The following is a 22300-nucleotide window of genomic DNA, read 5'->3' as shown; positions in this document are numbered from 1 at the left end:
ATAACCTCCTACACCAGGCATTTGACATTTTGCTTATCACACGATCCAGGGAGGCAATGTTCCATCTCACCATGGAGACACAGGCCATTGGTGTTAATGAAGGGAGCCCAGGAGCAGAAATAAAATGCCAAGGTGGGGGTCTGGGCTCTCGGGTCCCAGAGACACCTGTCCAACAGCAGCATCGGAGCCTGTTCTCACTCCCTCTACCTACAAGTTCAAAGACACCTCAGGTCTGAGCTTCTCCCCATTCGGTGGGATGGTAAGGCTCCCCTACCTGTCCCATCGTGTTGCTGTGGGAGCCGGAACATCACATGAATGCAGGCAAAGAGCCCCAAATACGGTCCAACAGGCACAACCACTGTCAGTGACCCCATACTCTTAGGCAAGAGCAAACGGCAATGAAATTGGAGTCCATACCCTCCTGAAATCCCCTTCTTTGATCTCTGCCACCTCTCAAACTGGGGTGAAGGAAAATGGCGGAGGTGGAGAGGGCTTGAAGAGAAGTTTCCAACCTGTGAAACCAAATGGACACACGCTTTGGTCTTATGCGCATCGGAGCTCAACAGCCCAGAGTCAGGACTTGTATTTTTGCAGAGACTATGCTTATAATTGTATAGGTTTCATCTCACTTCACGCTGTCAATAACTCCACAATGTAGGATTTCTCCTTATCCCTGCTTTGCTGCAGGCAGGATAGCACAGAGGGTAAGAGTGTGGACTCTGAGGCCAGGCTGCCTAGATGCAAAGCACAGCATTGCTTCTTATGAGCTGTGTGACCTTGGACAAGTTCTTTAACCGCTTGTCCCTCGGCTTCCTTATTTACAAATGATAATAATAACAGTGTGTCAAGAGTGGTTGAGAGGGTTCTAAGAGCTAATACAGGCAACGCAGGTAAGACAGTTCAGGCCCAGAATGAGTCCTCCATGATTGTTAGCTACTATTACTATTGTTACTATTATTATTGATGAGGACACTAAAGCTCCCAAAACTTTCTCCAAAGATATATGACTCCTAAGTGGACAAGCCCAGGTTTCACTACAAATCTTTTCCACTCCAAAAGCCATGCTCTTAACCACTATACTAAATTTTGTTTGAGTTCCAAATTTCTCTGCCCCTCAGTTTCCTCCTCTGAAAAATGGGGCTGGTTAATGATATCAATGACACAGGGGTGTTGTGAGGGTTAGATAACACATACAAAGCACCTAGGATGTCAGGCACACGGTGGTACTTCCTAATAGTAATGGTAATAATGACATCATTATTATTTTTGTCCAAGGAAGGGTACCTGACCTTCAGAGCCCTATCCCAAAGCCTCTCTCACCCTAGTTCCATCTCTGGGGCCTCCCTCTAGTGCTCTGGGTCTGCACTGCAGGACCAATGGCTACAGGGCAATAGGAGTCATCAGGGAGGGCACTTTGTCCCATCCCCCAAGCAGAACCCACACCCCACCTCTTCTGTCCTGTGAAGGAGGGAGAGGGCCCAGATGATGGGCAGCTGCCCCAGGAACTGGAACCATCTTTTGGGGGCAGCCTGCAAAAGGAGATAGGGGACTTGAAGATAATTAGCCCCCAGTGATGGGCCTGTGGTGTCTCATTACCAAATGCAAATGCAAGTTCACGAGCCACTCAAGGCTCCTGGCAAAATGCCTGCCGACCCTCAACCTTGCTGAATTTGGAAGGAAGCATTACCCCAGGCCCACCCCCTTTGCAGCTGGTGTGCAGGCTCTGCAAAGGGAGAAGGCTGCTCTCACCCCACTGAAGGGGGAACAACGAAAACGGGTCTCATTTCTTTAAAGGAGACCGAGATGCTATGGGGGAGGGGGTAAAAAAAAATTGCTCTTCCCTCAGCAGTTAAAAGAGGGATAATTGAAGCAAGTGGCAGGCGGCTGCTCCACCATTTAGCATACAGCATACCCAGGAAATCTCACTTGGTAATCAGGAGGAGAGGAGGAAAAAGGAGCAATCAGACCCCTATTCAGGCTCCGTTTAGTGACAGCCCCTGCTGGCTGGGCTGGTCCCACCTAATGGTGAATACGTGAATACGTGAGGTACCACATCTCAGAAGCAGCAGTCCTCCTTTGTGTATGTTTTAAGGCCTTGCTTCTGAGCTTGATTCCAAACCAGAGAGAAGGATCCTGAAATGAGTTAGCCTTTACTCTTTGATTACTCACAACTTCCCTCCAGGCCCCTCACCCCCCACACCCACCCCCAGGCCTTTCAGGGTTGATACAGATTAGGAACAAAGCCCCATTACAATTCTGGCAGGGTGTGCATTGGGGAGGGAGAGGTGAAAGGACTGTGTTTTTACACAAGTGCCCACAATAGAAGGATCCAGCTGGGGCAATCACTGGTACCTAAGAACAGTATCCAATATCGTTACCCCTCAGTAAATGCTCTGGGGTAAGCACCTCCTCTTGGGATACCATTCCGTCCTAGTTCTGGCTTTGAGGAGTAAGGGGAAACTCACAAAATTCTCAACAAAAATAAAATTCTCCATTTGTTTCCCCTTGAAATTCACCTTCAGGAAGGCATACGAAGGCCACACCGTGCTGCTGAGCCATCAATCAAACCACCCTGAGTAGGCTGTCAGTTTCAGATAGTAGAAGAGATGGGGGCAGGGAGACTAGTGGGCACCACATGAGAGCCTGCTTGCAATAATGCTCTGGCCCCTGTCACCAACACCCAGCACGACACTTCACTATAGGACCCCAACACCTGAAAACTTTACAGCTGAGATTCAAGACAAGAAGCATCTAGTCTGTGCACCCGCCCACGTCAGCAGGAAAAGATAGTTGGCCTATGTAATGAGATTTGTGAGTGGAGCTCAATCTGTGAAGCCTTCTCTGTCTTTCCCTGGCCCTACCTCGCCTGCAACAGGCTGACGTCATGCTCAGTGAACTCTTCAGGGAGATTGGCATTGAAATTTATACACCTTGGATGCAAGTCAATTCTTCATGACCGTAAGATTATTGAGAAATTCAATACGTGCACATTCATAACCAAGAATGGATTAAACATAAACAATTAAGTTTCAACTCATTTCAAGGTAACGACAAACTCTCAATGACCCATGGGGGAACCACTCTCTAAAGGGAGCTCAGGAGACCTCCTCACTGCCCAGTGAGCTCCAAGGCTGCCCATAACGGGACAGACTGGGCTAAACAAAAACCAGGTAAATATGGTGCAGTCACTCAATTCCAAACCAGATATACATAACTTCAAAATCATTTTGAATTATCTGCACTTCTTCTATCCTCCAAGACCATTACTGAAAAGGCAAGATGAAATATCAACATGAACACGTCTAAAGTTAAGCATCAAAACATTTTATTTATAAACATAACACCTAGAAGTAAAAATCTGGGACCTCTTCTCCCTCCAGAATGTTCAGTGTGGCCATTAATTATGTTGGGAGTCTTGGAATGAAGTCTTCCCATATAGGCCGTGTGGAGTTCAGTCGGCAGCCAGAGATAACAGCCTTTCACCACACGAAAGAGAACATCCTATGTCCAGTACCTCGTACCACCAGGCCCAGCTCTCCCACAGCAACTACGTATCTCTGGTGACTTCTGCATCTCACCCAGAGAAGACAACCAACAGGGGATCGAAATAGCCCAAAGCACATAAAAGAGATGGGCCCTGTATGCATTCTTCCTGGGGTGCAGCATGGAGACATTTTGGAGCCACCAAGGCGAGAATGTCAGACAGGCCAAGAAAACATCAACGCTGCCAGCGTGCTAGGAACTAATGGACCACAGAGAGCGCCTCCAACAGGCCCTGACCATATCCATCTGAAGCGGCAGGAGCCCTCTCAGCTCTTCCTGCTCTTGAACTGCTAAAGCGTGAAGTACAAAACGGATCTTCCATGCCGAATGCAAGCCCTCACACGACCAAATGGCAGAGCCCATCCTGCAAATTGGGACAATCAGATGCCTGGTACCCAGGACCGACTGCCAGGTGTAAGTCCCCTGGTTTCAGTCCTGTGACGTATGCAATTTAAAGGGGGAAGGGAGGGAATAGGTGCATTCTCACGACCTGCTTCACCAAATTATCTTTAGGAATACAGGTAGGCATTTGTTTAGGCTGTATATCTTGTTCTATGCAGATCTGCTTGACACTCAGCAGCTGCTGTAATTTTTTTCCCCCCTTAATATGTTACAGGTGAGTTTTTCCCGCTTTAAAAATTAACTATGTGTGGAGAGAACAGGTATTTTCTAAAAGCCTGCGATGCACTTTTGTGATTGATGATAATTACCGGGATCAACAGGCTTCAAAGTTATCACCAGTAAGTCCTGATCCTTCCCTCACCAGTCGCCCTCACCTCAACCGTTACACTGCTCTGTTCCAAGCCAACCCGTGTTCCTCTTCCTACAGATTTACTCTATTTATTTATTAATTTACTAATATCAGGACAATAAATGAGCTACGCCGCATGTTTGCCTTCTACAGATGAGAGTATCAGTCCATAGCCACGAGATGAGCTGCACCCTGTAGAAAGAACTATTATTAAAATATACATATCGTATACAACTATTAAGAAATTGTCTTCAATCTCTTCCAAAAAATTCCACTGGAGACCTCACACGCGCACACACACACACACACACACACACACACACAGACACACACACTCATGCACATACACCTAAAACAAAACAAACAAAAAAGAGAGGGAAGACAAATTGTATACATATACAGTATAGAGATTCTTCCTGCAGAAAAAATGCTGAGCCAGACCTGCCCAGAGGAAATGAGTTCTTTTTAAACACACAAAAATGCAATCAGGGGTAATCAGCAAGCTAACAACACACTGGCAAACACCCTGGTCCCTAGAAAGGAAGAATGCCAGCTCTCAATACAAGTTCTGAGAACTGAACAGATCCTTTGCGCGAATGAAAAACAAGTCATCACGTCAGCGTCTTTAGGCAGAACTTTCTCCGAAACCAAGCTTTGAAACAGCAGTCAGCTCCACGAGGCACCTGCTTGTGAGAAGTAACCACATTCCCAAAGTGGCCCCGTGGGTTAGTTTGCCTCCACCCCTCTCCCCCACCCCTTTTCCCAATGGGTTCAGTGTGGGGGTGGGGGGGGACAGAAGCCAGAAAAGGATGAGGCACCTTCGGCCTCTGCCTCTCCTGCAGCCCATCCACAGGAAGGTAGAAACAATGACCAACCCAGGAGAGGAAAGAAGCTGCGGAGACCCAGGGAGCACTCCTGCAATAGCCCATACATGACCTACACAGAGGCCTCCAGCAAGACCCCAAAACTGTCCTCGTCTCCAGCATGTAGCACCTAGGAAATAAGCTTGGTTTTGATTTTTAAAAGAAAAACAAATTTTTAATAGTTACTAGTAGTGAAAGTTCTTATCCAACTGCAAATTGCTTTGTGGTTAGCCTGTTCTGGAACAGTTTGAGGAGTACCCGCATACACTATTTTTCATTACAAATATCAAGGCAGTGGGACCTCACTTGAACGAAGAGATCCTGGAATCAGTGCTAAGACATTTACCTGGCCCCACCTACCTGACCTCCCACCACCTGTTGGTTCTCAATCTTAGCTGCACAAAGAATCACCTAGGGAGCCTCAAAAATATACAGATGCTTGATTCCTCCCACCCCTACCCCTACCCCACCCCCCACCCCCCACACGCTTCTGAATGAATTGGTCTGTGGTGTGGCCTGAGAATATTTAAACTCCACTGGGTGATTCTAATGTGCAGCCAAGGTTGAAAATCACTGCTCTGCTCTACACTATCCCACCACCTCCCTGAAGAGACCAGCATGAGATGGCAACAGAGACATCTCTAGAAGAATCCAGGGCTTAACTCAAAAAGAAGGGGTGGGAAACGTAACTTTCTTCCTTATCCCGTATACCCATGTGGCCAGTTCTCACACACTCGGTCACTTCAATGGTTCTTCTTACTGAAATCCAGGCCTTTAGTGAGTCCAAGAGTCTAGGAATCTGGATTTTAAGTAAAGTCTGGGCCACTTCTCTTAGCTCTAATCCCAAATAGTCAGAATTTGGTGAATAATGTGAGGGCAGCCTAAGCCCTTGGGCACAAGTCGCTTCCTCCACCTCCTTGGGAAGTTGTAGTTGAACTTGGAAGTTTCCCCAAGGCTATGCTGAGTATTGCCAGCTTTCTCAGAGGCTCCTGTCAGCCTCTGTGCCTTCCTGCACCATTCTCATACATGGAGAGGACTGGACAGAAAAGAGGAAATTCATATGAAAAATCCTAGTGCTACAATGAGGGGGTGAGAAAGCCCGTCCCAGAAGCCTCGTCCACCCTCCGGATACCTCCCAAAAGAGTATGCTGTGTGTTCATAACCAAGAATAGATTAAACATAAACAATCCAGTTTCAACTCATTTCAAGGTAACGACAAACTCTCAGTGACCCATGAGGGAACTGCTCTCTAGAGGGAGCTCAGGCTACCTCCTCACTGCCCAGTGAGCTCCAAGGCTGCCCATAACAGGACAGACTGGGCTAAACAGCTGAGGGGCTGGTTTTACAGCAGGGCTGAGCATGGACCAGCAGTTCACCCACCCTAGTTCTTCTTTGCACAGGCATTTGTTCTTTACACTGGGGATTATAAGGAGGAAGTCATGGGAGTTTCCCACGCATCCCCAAGGGTCCGACTCTCAAGGGATGGGTAGGGACAGAGATAACCACTTGGACCATTTCTATCTGATTTCTTGCCCTGTGTTGATCCTGCTCATCTGTGCTGTGGTGGAACTAGCTGAGCTGGGCACAGATTCTGCAGTCTACTCATCCAGTCCTTTGAGTACAGCCAAACGTTTGAGTCAGGAGCCCTTGGCTGAATAGCCAAGATTCTCTTTCTGTTGAGATCTGATGTACTTTCCATGGAGAGCAAGCAAAAGATGTGTATCACCTCCTTGGGAAAAGAACCCAATTATCTAACATGCAGCTAAAGATTCGCTTCAGTGTTAGAGCTGGTTTCTATCGGGGGTCTTGGCCTTCACCCTACCCACAGGGAGTGTCTCTACCAATAGAGGAATAGGGAAGAAGGCCTTACCTTCCGAGCAGAGCTTGCCACCATAGCCAGTGGTCGAACAGTCACAGGTGGGGTGGCCATCCAGGAGAAAGCAGATCCCACCGTTTTCGCAGGGACGCTCACCACAGGCTCCCTCAGCATCCAACTGCACACCCTGGCTTCCCAGAAGCCGAGGCTCTGAGTTGCCGTACTTGAGATCTAGGATTAATCCCTTGAAGCCGGGCATGGCCTGGACTCCCTCGAGGGTCAGGGCAGAAGGCCGGATGTCTGCAGGGACTCCGCCCAGGAACAAGTCACTGACCACATCCATGTAGGGCCGCTGGGGCTGCAGCTCCCCAGCCTGACCCTCACCATCCAACACCAGCACCGTACGTAGCTGGTCACGGCTCACCATGAGGAAGTGCCAGCTGCTGTCATCCACCTGTTTGTTGGACAGCACGGTGGCCTCGGCGCAGTCCATGCTGAGGCGGAGCTGCATGCGGCCATCCACCAGGGAGAGGCACAGGAAGTCGCAGACACCACCATCGTCCAGGTAGAGGAGCAGCCCCGTGGAGACGTTGGTCTTGAACTGGAAGCTCAGGTCACTGCGCGTGCTGGCATCCCAGCGGAGGTAGCGGGCCCACTGGTTGGGGAGGCCCATGAACTCGAGGCCCAGGCAGAGCCCCAGCAGGGACCCCAGCAGGACACTCACCTTCAGCGTGAAGAACATGGAGTGCACGGGGAAGCTCATCGTGGCTACGGGGACAGAGCCGGGAGGAGCAGCCAGGGAACAGCCCTTGGGGGGATGACCCCCCTTCACAGAGAAGGGAGCGAGGAAGAGGAGCCGGGTTGGGGGACAGAGAGCACACAAGAGGAAGAAGGCACACGCACAAATATCAAGAGGGGAGGAAGGAGAAGAGTGAACAAGGCAGCCCCAGATGGGCACACGAGGAAGAAATTCACTAAAGACGAAGAGGGAAAAGACAGGGCAGCAGTAGAGGTGGAAAGTCAGGTTGGGAAAGTGAGGGCCTGGAGTGAGGGGCAAAGTGTCTTTCTCCAAGAAAAGATCTCAGCTATCCATGTGGATCCAGAGGCCTTGATTCAAGGACGAAAATGTACACGGAGGGTGGAAGCCTTCAGCAGTGCACTCCTCCCTACGAACCCCAAAACACCCCAACCAGGGAAGCCGGGAGAGAGCTGGAGTAAGGAGTGCCGTGATGGAGGAGGAGTGAGCAGTGAGCTGAGCCAGGTGAAAGGTAGAAACAGGCCAAGGACCAGTCCTAAAGTTCCAGCTCCTAGCAGCAGGGGACTGCGGGGGCAGGGGCAGCCGGAAGCTGCGTGCTCAGGCAGAGCAGGGCCCCAGGCAGAGCGGAAGCAGACTCAGGCTTCATGGTGTGGGCCAGAGGCAGTCCTGCCCATAACCTGCTTCCCAGGACTCCAGGGAAAGACCTGTGGGAAGAAGGGAGAAAAGACAGGAGAGGAAGATTAGGGCACGTGGCAAGAAAATATTGCATTCCATTTCAAAAACTTTGATGGAGTGCAGATTGTGAGCCAGGCTATTCTAGAGAATTTCCACAGAGCTTGGTGCTTCAAAAAAGACGGGGGACCAGGGTTCTTCCAGAGCCATTTCAGGACCCCATGCTCAGCTCCTGATATTGCACTCAGTTTTTCCGTATGCAAAAATATCCGAAAACCCCGAAAGCCATATCAACACATTTTTACAATATTCATATTGCAGGGTCACATAGCAAACATTTATTTTTAAGATACTTGCAAGTGTTAACATTTTATACACTCAAATACACACACACATAATATTAACTTATTTACCTGCTAAAAAACATGAAAATGACTGTGTTTTTTCTTGGATTTTTTTTTTTTTTTTTTTTTTAGATTTCTTTTTCAATTTGACAATCCAATGCTTGGGTGCAGATGGTCTTTAATTTTTGAAAGATATATTTATAAAAATCAGTGAAAATAAATTAGAAGGTGAGTAATGAGCAAAATAATCCCCATCTCTTACCAAATGTTGGGGAAGAAGGTCTTACTGAAAAAAGTATGTGCTTTAAGGCTTTTTTTTTTTTAAAAAAAGACTGCGTTTGAATCCTAGTTCTTGTATGTGAAACTTTAAGCAAATTTCTTAACCTACTTCAGCTTCTATTTCCTCATTTGTAAAGTAGAGAAAATAATAGCCTCCTTCCAAGGTTGGAGAGAGGATTAAATGAGATCATGTATGGGAACATGTTTCCCCGAAAATAAGACGTAGCTGAACAATCAGCTCTATTGTGTCTTTTGGAGCAAAACTTAATATAAGACCTGGACTTATTTTACTGTAATACAAGACTGGGTATAATAATATAATACAATATGATATGATATGATATGATATGATATGATATGATATGATATGATATGATATGATATGATACTGGGTCTTATATTAATTTTTGCTCCAAAAGACGCATTAGAGCTGATTGTCTGGCTAGGTCTTATTTTCAAGGAAACACGGTAGCATGAGGCTATATACATAGTAGGTGATCAATAAACACTAGGTTCCTTCCTTCCTTTATTTCCAGATAGGAAGGTATGAGAAGAGGGGTCATTGATGTATGTATGATATATATGAGTTTGTGTATGTCTGTGGAGCGGGGACAGTACATTAAAACACAAATGCGTTTTTAAAAATTATGAAAACCACAGAATGGACAACAAATGAGTCGTAAAGGAATGTCACAAACCTAGAATATATTACAAGTATTTTTTACTGGTTGGAAATGCACCAGCACCCTGTCACGTGGGTGATCTGATTTCCGAAGGCAGACTCTGGCCCATCGACCATATTTCCCTGAAAATAAGACCAGGTTTTATATTAATTTTTGCTACAAAAGACACGTTAGGGCTTATTTTCAGGGAATGTCTTATTTTTTCATGTACAACAATGTACATTTATTCATGCACAACAATCTACATTTATTCGTTTATTCATGTACAAAAATCTACATTTATTCAAATACAGTCATCTTCTTCTGGAACATCGTCATAACTCTCCACACCCGGAATTCCAGCTTAAATTTCTTGTGACTCCACTTTCTGTGGAACCAGTGGCCTCAATCTCTCATGTCCAGCAATAGAGCTCTCCTTAAATGAGCACTTCTTGTCCATGTAACCTGCTCGTAGTGCATTGGCAACACAGCTGCCAGTGATTCTATCCCATGAATTCTTCACCCAAGTCACGACCTCTTGTAGGCGAGGCTTCACAAAGTTTCCATGTTGATTTATCTCCATTCTATTTTCAGTGCACTCATTGATTTCCATGTGCAAATGATCCTTGAATGGCTTGTTCATTGCAATATCAAGAGTCTGGAGATAGGCGATCATTCCTACGGGAATCATTATTTGATCTATTCTTCTCTCTGCAAGGAAGTTCTTCATGTCTTTAGCATGGTGAGTGCTGGCTAAATCCAGACTAGCAGACCTCTTTGGCCACCTTGCAAAACCAGTGGCAGCATTAAATCAACCCACTTCCTTATAACTGCTTGTGTGCACCAGGCTTTTTCAGTTTCAAGAACATAAATGCCTGAAACACATTCACCCTTATCTTTCTTGCCCTCAGTGATGATTCGAGGTGGGACTTTCTTTCCATTCAGACGAATTGCCAAAATACAGGTAACACTTTCATAACCAGTGGAGGGAATGTAGATTGATGAGGTACCCTCTGATCAATTGTTGTTTGAGATCTTTGGCCCATAAACACTGCAGTTTCATCCATAGCAATCATGTTGGAGAGTTGGTATTTAGAAAAGTCGATGCCGTCAACAAAGGACTTGAATACAAGTGTTTGTTTAATAACTTCGGTATCTTCCAGCTTGAACAGTGTTGTTCTTAGAGACAGTTCATATGGCTGAAGGAAGCCATCTGGCCAGTGCTGTGATGCTTTGAATTCTTCTGGGGATATTTCTAACTGTGGTGCCATTGAAGGGCAAATGCTTGAATATCAGCCCTGCACACAACCAAAGCCTTTGCTCTCCTGTCAGCAATCCATTCACAGATAATGTCTTCCAGTTCAGGAAATAATGGTTGCCAACCTAATCCACACTTGTGCTTCTTAGCATTTCTCTCATCCACCTGTTGACTGAGGTTATCGTTTGGATTTCAGGTGGGAAATCCTGCCCGTTCTCAGGAATTTTTTTCACTTTCCTCTTCCCGAATCCCGAGATATACACTGTTTTCTGTTCTCCACGATAAATCGTTTCCACAAAGTGAGGGCCGATACTACCAACCACCTGGGTTCAAGGAGCCAATTTTTCCGACCAACTTTTCTCAGGATTCGAGAATGGGAAAGCGAAAAAACTTCCTGAAAACGGGCGGGAATTCCCGCCTGGAAGCCCTAGTTATCATACTCTGCTCATCATATTTGGACCATTCGGAGATCCCACTTCTCTTTGCAGAAAGCTGTAGGATTCTTGCCCCGGAGTCCTCCACTATTCCTTTCTTGTACTTGACAGAATAGCTCTTTTTTTTGCACTCATCTTGTCTGGGGATCAAAATATTATTCCCTTTAAATCTACCATTAAATCAAGTGTTAATTGAGGACTTACGAGCCAAGAGTGGCAACAAAAATGATGACAAAAATGATGGTTCATAAGATTGAACACGGCACCTTGAGCTGAGCTGCCACTGAGCTTCCGGATGGCTCAGTTGGTTGGAGTGTATCCTCTCAACCACAAGGTTGCTGGTTCGACTCCCACAAGGGATGGTGGGCTGCGCTCCCTGCAACTAGCAACAGCAACTGGCCCTGGAGCTGAGCTGCGCCCTCCACAACTAAGATTGAAAGGACAACAACTTGAAGCTGAATGGCACCTTCCACAACTAAGATTGAAAGGACAACAACTTGACTTGGAAAAAAAAAAAAAATGATGGTTCACACAAAAGTGATAAAAAATTGCAGGCACCAAAATTCAGAAAACGTTTCTTTATTTCACACGAGTGGATTAAGTACATCCGTTACAACACACAAGGTATTGAATTATGAAGATTCATGTTAGACACAACCACGTTGGTTCGTTATCAAGTGCACACGTTATTCATGTGTTGTATCTGTACTCTGATTGGTCATTCGGCAATAAGTCTCAAATTCATCTGTTTATATAGGCGTTTGCCTCTTGTCCAAAGACGCCTGCTTGGGTATTTACAAATATTTAATTATAATTTACATTATCATTTATTTTAAGTATTAATGTCAAAAATATTATTTATTTATATTTAATTATATATTAACATTATTATTTTATAATTCAATACGTCTATCGTGTGTTGCAACAGACGTACTAAATGAGTCCATCTGGCTGACGATCTTATCTGGGTTTTATTTTTGGGGTAGAACTTGTATTACAAGCATCCTGAAAAATCATACTTGGGCTTATTTTCCAGTTAGGTCTTATTTTCAGGGAAACACAGTATGCTAGGAGTATTCACACCATGGAAATAGATAAACACCACAAATCAGAGACTTTGGGAAGGTGCGATTAAAGGAAAGTCTTGAAAGGGTAAGGGAATCAGCCATGTAAATATCTGGGAAGAATATTCCAGAAGTAATAGTCCGTGCAAAGGCCTTCAGACTGGAACAGGCTGGTATGTTGGAGGCCGGTGCTGCTGGAGTGGAGTAAGTGAAAGACATGAAGCCAGAGTGGTTATCAGGAGGCCAGGTGATGAGACGTGACCCAATCTCTAAGAATGTGCTCATGGTATGAGATGAACTATGCCAACCAAGGCAAAAGGCAACGTCCTGAGGGAGAGAGGAAGCCCTTGTCCTAAAAAGAAGGCTCCTTCCGGCCTCAAGAACTGCCACATCTACATATTTCCTTAAATCAAATTGTTGAAAAGGTCCAATTTTGGAAAATGTGCTTGGAGGACAGCTGCTCCCCTGTCTCCTCTTCACAGTCATGCATTGGATTTAGGCAAGGGGGGGAGCAAGGCAGGTGTGAGCTGAAAGAACACGCTTCTCACAAGGGGTATCCCAAGCCTGGAATTACTGATGAGCTGAGAATGTCAAAATTACACGATACATAATGGAGCCAAGAGGTGTGTGAGCTCGGGAGGCTTGGGAAAGTGTTTTCCCAGTGACGCTGTGCTGGCTGTGCCACCTGCCTCCCCTCTCCTTGTCCTGCCAGTTCACACCAAAGAGAGCACTAGCTGACAGGCAAAGCCCAGGCTCCGACGGCTAAAGCCAATGCGACCCTCAGTCCCACATTCAGATGGAGCCTCCAATATCAGGGATGAGCAGGGGCATGGGAGACCCTCTGAATGGACAGTCCCAGAAACTTCCAGACTGCTCTGTACTATCAACTCGCCTCTGGGCCTCTGAAAGTCACTTATTTGTCGTATAAATTAAATGACTTGCTCAAGTCAATCTAACTGTTCATTGAGCTCTGATTCCTTCCAGCCAAGGCTGTATCAAAGCAGCAGCAGCCGAAGGCATTTTGCCCCTGGGGACATCAAAAAGTAGTGGGGACAAGAGTACTTAGAGACACAAAGCCCAGCGATGAAGAACCCAGGCTTTGGAAGCTCAATGGGGAGCTTCCTCGGGGAAGGGCCTGCTTCCCCACAGTGCCTAGCACCGGGCCTGGCACGCAGTGGAAGTTCAGGAAATGTGTAGAAAGAATGGAGAGTAAAAACAGAAGCTGTGGATCATCCCTGGGGATCATTTGGTTTGTGTTCCTTGCAGTGGCCTTACCCTGATTTACACAATAACAGCAATCCTGAGCCCCCACACTTCTCTGGGTGCCAATTCAGATGACCCCAAAGGGCAAAGCAGCATAAGGCTAGAGACCTAGGGAAACCTACGAATTAAGAACGAAGCTTCCCAGGAACAATGTCCTGTGAGGAGGATCATGGGAATTTACCCAGCCTGTTCTGGGGTGGCCACTCTATTCTGCCTGCTGAGCCTCTCCCATCAGATTCTCAGTCCTTCCCTCCCATCATTGGAGACACCCAGCCCATCATTGGAGATACCAACATTCCCCTGCCTGCATTGTGGGGGATTAAAAAGGCGGACTGAAGAAAACCAAGCTTTTTTTCCCACAGGTGCCAGGTAGAATCTGATTTCAGCACTGGTAACACCAGAATTGGGTTTATCTGGACTTGATATCCTAAGGTCTGCTCACTTTCTCTCCTACAGCCGTTTCATTTATTTCTTGGATTGTGGACATTCCTGTGGCCTCTGGGGAAAATGCCAAAATGACCAAAAGCTAAAGATCACCTTGCATTAAATATCACAGGCCTTGAGCCAACTGTCCCAGACATTTATCCTTTAGCCTTCTGGAGCCCTCCAGTGGGCTATGGCAAGGCTCAAGAAATGGGAAAGTGGGAGCCAGGGTGCTTTCCCCACCCGGTCAGGCAACTGCCACCCTCTCTTGAGCCACAGGATGGCCGAAGCAGCCTCGCGTGCAAATGGTTTGCCCCAGAGCCTGCATGGATGGTCTCGGCTGGTGCAGAAACTCAAAAACAGTTACGGCTTATATGGAAATCTAGCGGAAGAAGGAAAGTGAGTGACATTACCTAATTGCCAGCTAATTTACATAATTATTGAACAGCACGCTTTTTTTGTGGGGTTAACATCTTTGCAAATGTCTCAGTACTGGCTGCTTTGGAGGTGGGGGGAGGGGACTCACACAACTCTGACATGCGGGCTATTTACCGCAGGCATGGCCCCCTCTCTCCAGCTCCTCGCTCCCTTGAGACAGATTCGGGAGACAGGCCTGTGTCTAGAACCAGAATAGGTGTTGACGGCCTCATGATGACGCCCCTCGTGCCTCGCCCTTGCTGGTGTGCCCCAGTCCCCAGACTGGGCTTGCCAGGTTTTCTTCTAGAACTTCTTAGTAGCAGCCCACTTATGTCCCTCACCAGGACCAGAAAATCTATCTAATGGCTCTCTGTTCGTTTCACCTGGCCCTCTTTCACCATACCCTTCATTCCATTTTGAAAGTAAAATGATTTTCACCATCAATCTCAGCCCAGGTTATTCAGGTGGGGTTCATCCCAACTCCAGATTCTACAACCCAGTTTAGCCAATTAGCACATTCCAATCTCTTGCTAGTATGATTAATTTAGGGATGGGCCTGTTACCCAAACTGAGACAAATGAGCGTTAACCTCAGTACTTTTGCTGAAATTATTGGGAGAAGGGCCCTCTCTTCTTACCGTGTTGTCAAACCACTAAAATAAAGTCCAGAGTTGACAATAGATGCCATTATTACTATTCAAGGTGGTCTTGACTAAGAATGAAGACAAAGATGAAAACAGAGCCAAGAGAAAGATAGAGGCAGATTTCTAGAGATTTTTTTATAGCACCTAGATGCAGCCATGCCTGAAGCTCCATCCACTGAGCTTTCCTCAGACTTTCATTACATAAACAAAAAAAAAAACAAAAAAAAATTGGTTTTGCTTACACAACATTAAGTTATGACCAAGAGTCCTGACGGATGCACTCATAATACTAGACCTTCAAAAACACTGTCATTGACTTGGGGAGACATTTCTCTAAGAAGGACATACAGAAGGCAAGAAGACATATGAAGAAATGCTCAACCTCACTAACCATCAGAGAAATGCAAATAAAAACCACAATGAGATACCACCTCACTCCAGTCAAAATGGCTATTATCAATAAATCAACAAACAACAAATGCTGGCGCGGATGTGGAGAAAAGGGAACGCTAGTGCACTGTTGGTGGGACTGCAGATTAGTGCAGCCACTATGGAAAACAGTATGGAGGTATCTCAGGAATCTGAAAATGGAACTACCCTATGATCCAGTAATTCCACTCCTAGGCATCTACCCGGAGAAATCCAAAACTCCAATTCAAAAATCTGTATGCACTCCTATGTTTATTGCAGCACTTTACACAATAGCCAAGATATGGAAACAACCAAAATGCCCATCGGTAGATGACTGGATTAAGAAGCTGTGGTACATTTATACAATGGAGTATTACGCAGCCATAAAGAAGAAAGAAATCTTATCATTTGCAGCAACATGGATGGATCTAGAGAACATTATGTTAAGTGAAATAAGTCAGAAAGAGAAAGACAAGTACCATATGATCTCACTTATATATGGAATCTAAAGAAAAGACTATGTGAATGAACTAATCAGAGTCAGTTTTGGGGACGCAGAGAAAAAACCGAGAGTGGTTAGATGGGTGTGTGGGAGGGGGTTGGGGATAAGGGGAAAGGTGAAGGGATTTGGAAGCAGCTGGTAACCACAAGATGGCCTCAGGGTTTTTCTTTTGAAAATTAATTTGGGGAAGGTATTCTATAATGTTGTAAAGATTTTGTTGGGTATCCGATGGACATGCGTCCTATTTGGGAGACCACCTCAGGGATACTGTGGATACCTGATCATGGCATTGTACATCAGAAGCTAAACATTAATGAATACCAACTATAATTTTATATATATAATGTGATGGTTCAGTGTGAGGTCGGAGGGATAGTGGATGGGGGGAGGGGGGTTCACAGTATGAGGGATATAAATGATGAACGTCTAAGTATTACCTTGTTTTGTACACCTGAAACTAATAAATAAATTAATTAATAAAAAAAAAAATAAAGTATAAATTAAAAAAAAAAAAAAAAAAAAAAAAACACTGTCATTGACACATCGACAGAAGCTTTCATCTCACATGATCATCCATACCTAGCAGGACTTCCTATGACCTGAAACACATGTCAGACGTCTCGCCCCCATCACCAATGCTCTACACCCCCACTTGCCTATGTCCTTGGGCAAAGGCAGAAGGTGTGGGCACACCCTGTCCCTAGGTGCCTTGGAGGGGAAGGCAAGCCTGCACAATAGTTCTTGCACAATAGCCTCAGAGATTCTCTCCATCAACTACACTGTGGCTCTCCTGATGGTGTAGCAGCAGACACACTCAGTCTTCTCTACCTTAGTGCAACACCATGGCTCTACTGCAAGGCAGTGAGGCAGGTGAAGGCATGAATTCTCGCCAAGATATGAAAACAGTTCAAGGTAGTGAGGAAAAGCATGGGCTTTGGCGTCAGACAGGGCTGCATTTAAACCCAGACTCTGTCCTCAAAGGCTGTGAGCCTTTGTTCATCCAAAAACATGAGAATGATAATACCTATCTCATAGAGTAGTTTTGAGGTTTATTAAACTTTAAACGGTATAGAAATACCACTTTGGGGGAGATTTCATGGCAGTAGCTACTAAAGCTGAACATTTTTGCCCCAAGCCTCCACAATTTCCCTCCTAGGTATACACCAAAAGAAATGCTTATATATGTCCAACCAGAGACATTCACGACAATGTTTATAACGATGCTATGCCTAATAGCCAAACCCTAGAAAATGTCCAATTGCAGTAGAATGGATAAATAAATCGTAGCCTATCATGCAACATGCTACATAGCATTGAGAATGATTGGCCTTCACCTCCAGTCAACATCATGGACGAATCTCACAGAAGAGCAAACACCGTATGGCTTTCATTTATATAAGGTGCAAAAAGAGGCAAAATTATTCTATGCCGTTCAATGTCAGAACAGTGGTTACCCTTGGGTGTTACCCTCTAGTTCTTAACCAGAGGAAGGCAAAGAGAATAAAGGTGGTCTGTGTCTTGGTCTGGGAGATGTTGCACCTTGTAAAAATGCACTGGCGGAGCTGTACACTTACGAAGGGAGTACTTTTCTATATGTACGTTACACTTCAAGTCAAAGTCAGTCTCTTATCTAGGAAAGTATCAGTAAACATCCCCAGGTTTTACAACCGGGAGCTCACTGTCTTTCTTCCCAGTCCAGTCCGTAACCCAGCTCTTTCTTTTACAACTTTCTCATGTCTAAGAATACCACGCCGCCTTCTGTCTTTTCTTCTTCCCCTGAAATCTGTCGGTCTACTTCTAGTCCTAACATGCCTCAGCCACCAAGCTTACCCTACCCTTAGTTTGCTGTCCCTACACCTTTAGGAAAAGGAAGGGAGACAGCCTCCGAGGACCTCAAATCCATTCTGTCCAAAGGACACAGAGAAAAGGATGATTGAAACTGATACTGTGCTGAAAAGAGGAAAGAGATAGGGAGAGAAGAGACTTGTAAAAAAACCACAACAAACTCTCGTACGTTTCTTTCTTTAAAACCCAAGTTTTTCCATAAGAACTCAGGAGTCACGTCAGACTAACCTCAATTCCTTTCCTGTCAAAAATACGAATCTCTTATCGTAGAGACACACAGGAATTATAATATATGTGGACTTCAGCCAGTCTTCTGAGAAATGTGAAGAGGACAGGACCAAGTTCGTCACTGGCTACACAATAGCATTCAAAACATGGTGTGGTGATGAGCCTTCGGGAGGCCGTTCCTGGGTGACGTCAGGCCCCGTGTCCCATTCCACATATTCATCAGGAGTCTGGATGGATTACAGAATTGTACACCTGAAATCTATGTAACTTTGCGAACAATTGTCACCCCAATAAACTTTAATTAAAAAAAAGAGAGAGAGAGAGTTTGGATGGAAAGGGAAGAGGTTGGATGGAACGGGTCAGGTCTGTGGATGAAGTGAGAGTTCGTGAGCATATGGTATGATCTGTGGGGTCCCAGGAGGCCATGGTCAACTTAAACTACAGCCGAGGTCTACCCAGCCCAAAGTGGGTGGAGATAAACGGAACGCTGTACAACATACCCTCCAAAATAACCCACAAGGATGGAAGATGCAATTTGTAGCTATATGGTAAACAAGAACTGAGGAATTGGGATTGGGGGGGAATGAAATTTTAGACTGTATTAATTAACTAAAATAAAACTTATAGGAAAAGGGAACTAATCATCTGTGTCAATTTGGTCATCAGATTTTTACTCTTTGAGAGAGGTGTAAGTAAGCTGGAGGATAGTAAATTAAAAGGAAGTCTTTTTGTTAACTTTGTTTTTAATCGTGGAACACTCATAGTATAGCTATAAAGACTAAAAAAAAGGAACTCAAATCTTGCAAGGCACTTACATGCTAGTAGAGTGGAAAGACCTGAGCCCAAATAATATAAGAGGGTAGACCGAGGGTGAGAGGCAGGCTCTGCCGAGTGTGGGTCGGTCTATAGGGTCTGACGTTAGGATAAGTGCCCCTTTCATAGAGGTTAAAGGCATGGGCTCTGGAGCCAGACTTCCTGGGTTCCAATCCCAGACCCACCACATGCTTCCCGTGTGACCTGTAGCAAGTCACTTATCTTCTCTATGCCTCAGTTGTGTCATCTGTAAAATGGAGATAATAATAATGAGATACCGTAGTAAAGCACTTAATACAAGGTAAAGCCCTTAAAACAGGGCTCAGCACAGAAGAGTATCAAGTAAATGTGAGCCACTGCTGCTGCTGATGATGATACAGTTGTCCTTAACATCCTAGCAGCACGGCTGGTGTTGGTCTCACCTGCTCAGGGAGAGTAAGCTGAATGGATGGACATCTTTTAAACTTCATTCCAATGACACAGACCATGTGAAGAATCATACCTGAGTCTCTTTATATGAGAGACCTTTGGAGGTAGCAGTGTGTTGGGGCTTATGGAGGCAATTCAGCTGCAGCACGAGTGGTACCTTCAAGGAACTGAAGCATTCTTACATTAGAAGAGAGATCCCATGGGGTCTCTATGGCCCTCCAGGAGAGAACCTGTCTCATGAATGGAAGGCCTGGGAAGAGTATGGCTTTATTTTACACGCAGACTACCTCCAGATGAAGTGGGCGTGTGGTCATCACTAGAGACACCCTTTGGAGTGGTATGTCCAGTACAAAACAGGCCTCTATATGGAGTGCACTAGAGTTCAGAAGAACAAGAGATGAGTGTGGCTGAGTGTGGTCAGGAAACACTTCTCCGAGGCGAGGGAAACTCCACGGAAATGTGAAAGATGAGTAGGACAGAGCAAATGTGAAAGATGAGTAGAAAGATGAGTAACTGGAAAAGAGAAGTCTGGTGTGGGGGCAAGACCACTAGACTGGGGGTCAGAACCAGGCTCTGTCTTTCCACTAATTCTTGGCCAAGTGACCTTATGGGAAACTCTATCCAATTCTCAGTTCTTCTCTTGTAAATTGGGAGAATAATGAATACACCTTCCAGGATGTTGTGAACATCCAAGGAGGTAAAAGGCTACAAGCATGAGGTAATAACCACGCCTGTTTCCCATGAGTGGCAATCCTTTAAGGTAGATATCAAAAGCAACCCTCATGGCATTAGTCTCTTCCCTCCTGTCACATCTACTCCATCCCCAAGGGAGCCCTGAGTTGTGTAGTGGGCAAAAAACAACAACAAACTCTTCCCTGCAGACCACAGGACTCAGGCCTTGCAATCTCCCCAGCATCCCGGGTGCAGCAAGGAACCCAAGAAGCTGTGGTCATTCACCATTCAGCTCCCTCCCTTCTCTCCCCTCCCAGCCAGCAGGCCTCCCAAACCCGGAGTTCCAAGCCACGGGTTGGAAAGCCATCTGGCTGCTGGGAAAGTTAATAATTTATAATGAAGACAATCACCCTTCAAGATCCTTGCCTCTTGGGACCATTAACAAAGGTTTCAATTGAAAGTCCATGAGTTCTTTACATGAGGGGACAGGGAGCAGAGGAGAGGGGAGGGCTGGAGGGAGAGAGGAAACAGGGAAGAGAAAGGGAGGGTAAAATCAACTAGCTGCTCAGCCGATGTTCGCCTCTAAAGGAGGTAGGGGGAAAGGAAAATTATCCAGTCCAAAGAAGACAATCTTATCCAGCTTTCGCAGCACCAGCCCAGCAAGAGTGCAATTTACGGGTCTTTTCTCCCAGCCAACTCTCTCTACACAAAGAAAAAAATCAAATACATGCAAGAGATGGGGGAGAAAGACGCAGACAAGAGAAATAAGCCTGCCCAGCAATCATGTCTGGTGCTGCGGGATGGCTCTCTCTGTTCTCTTTCCAGGGCACAGTAAGGCCCCTACTGGGCTAATTATTCCCATTACTTGACAAATTCTCCATTAACGAAACAAGTGGTGCCAGAGCTGGCAGGGGGAGAGCAAAAAGGAATGGCAGAGGCCTTGGACAGACTCAAAATGTGCAGACCCCACACCAGACAGCCCCCAGCTTTACCACAGGGCCAATGTGGGACCTGACACAGCCCCATCCGTGGGGTACACCTTGGAGGTGTGAGGTGCCGAACGTGGCTCCTGCCGTGCAACATGATGGCTGAGAGTGGAGCACACGAGGGCAGGAAGCACAGATAGGGAATATAGTCTCTAGAAAGGATTGCAGTGGGGGTGAGGGCTGAGACCAGAGGTCCGGGGCTGACAAAGGGCAACCCCTAAAAAGGGGGTAGTGCTGATCAGTGTGCTCAGAACTAAGGCCAATGACCATGTGGTCCTCCCATGATTTTGGAAAGCCACTCGTAAGGCTGTCATGCCTTTCTTCCAGCACACACCTTACAACAGCAGCAGCAGCAGCAGCCACAGCAAGCACGCAAGCTCACTTACTCTGTGCAAGGCACCCCTCCAAGTGTGTTACACCTGAACTCATTGAATCTTTACAGAAATTCTATGAAGTAGTACCTATCATTATCCCTATTGTACAGTTGAGTAAATTGAGGTTCCCAAGAGATTAAATAATTTTCCCAAATTTACACACAGCTTAATAAGAGGCAGAATTAGGTCTGGCTCCAGTCCATGCGACTCTCCACCCCACCCCCCACAATCTGCCATCTCCCCTTGCCCACCCTCAGGCTTTCCAGGGCTCCCTGACTCTTTAGCAGGATACTCCAGACTTGCCCCAGTACCCCAAGACCTCATAAGGGAGAACTTTGGCTACACTCTGATCAATTTAACTACACCAGTGTTGCTCGCTCTCTCTCCCCTGAACTGCATACCAGCATTCTAACAGGTCTCCCTGTGTCCACCCTTGCCCCTTATGGAATATTTTCTGCACAGCAGTCAGACTGACCTTTTAAAAGGGAAGTCATCCCTCCCTTATTCAAAATCATCCCATGACGTCTCTAACACTCAGAATGAAATCCAAACCCTCCCTGTGGTCTACAAGATCTGTGGTACACAGAGTCTGGTCCTGGCCACCTCTCCAACTCACCTACTACTTCTCATCTCTCTGCTCACTGGGCCCCAAGCATGCCACCCCCTTGGTGTTTTCAGAACTCACTAAGGGCAGTTCAGCCTCAGAAACTCAGCACTTGCTGTTCCCACTGCCTGGAATGCCCTTCCCCAAACCTTCTCATGTTCCACATCCTCCCCTCCAGGATCTCCTCTATCTAAAATAGCTTTCTGGGACCAGTCAGCACTCTCTAGTCTTCTTTCCTTCCATACTT

The 22300-nt window shown here is 46.0% G+C and overlaps 1 protein-coding gene across 25 annotated transcripts in view; it reads right to left on the bottom strand.

Annotated features, from left to right (window-relative positions):
- NRXN3 (neurexin 3) overlaps positions 1–22300 on the bottom strand; it is a 1519061-nt gene that overhangs the window by 1441445 nt on the left and 55316 nt on the right. For all 25 annotated transcript variants that reach the window (XR_013993472.1, XR_013993473.1, XR_013993474.1 and 22 more), the window contains exon 2: positions 7028–8434. Coding sequence is in view for 22 of the 25 variants with exons in the window: in XM_081050416.1 (XP_080906542.1) it covers positions 7028–7736 (709 nt within the window). In the remaining 3 variants the exon portion in view is untranslated. The remainder of the gene's footprint in view (positions 1–7027; positions 8435–22300) is intronic.

This window comes from Rhinolophus hipposideros, assembly GCF_964194185.1.
Source record: "Rhinolophus hipposideros genome assembly, chromosome: 5".
Classification (NCBI taxonomy): domain Eukaryota; kingdom Metazoa; phylum Chordata; class Mammalia; order Chiroptera; family Rhinolophidae; genus Rhinolophus; species Rhinolophus hipposideros.
Note: the sequence above shows the minus strand (reverse complement) of the source record. Positions and strands in the feature narration are given on the sequence as shown.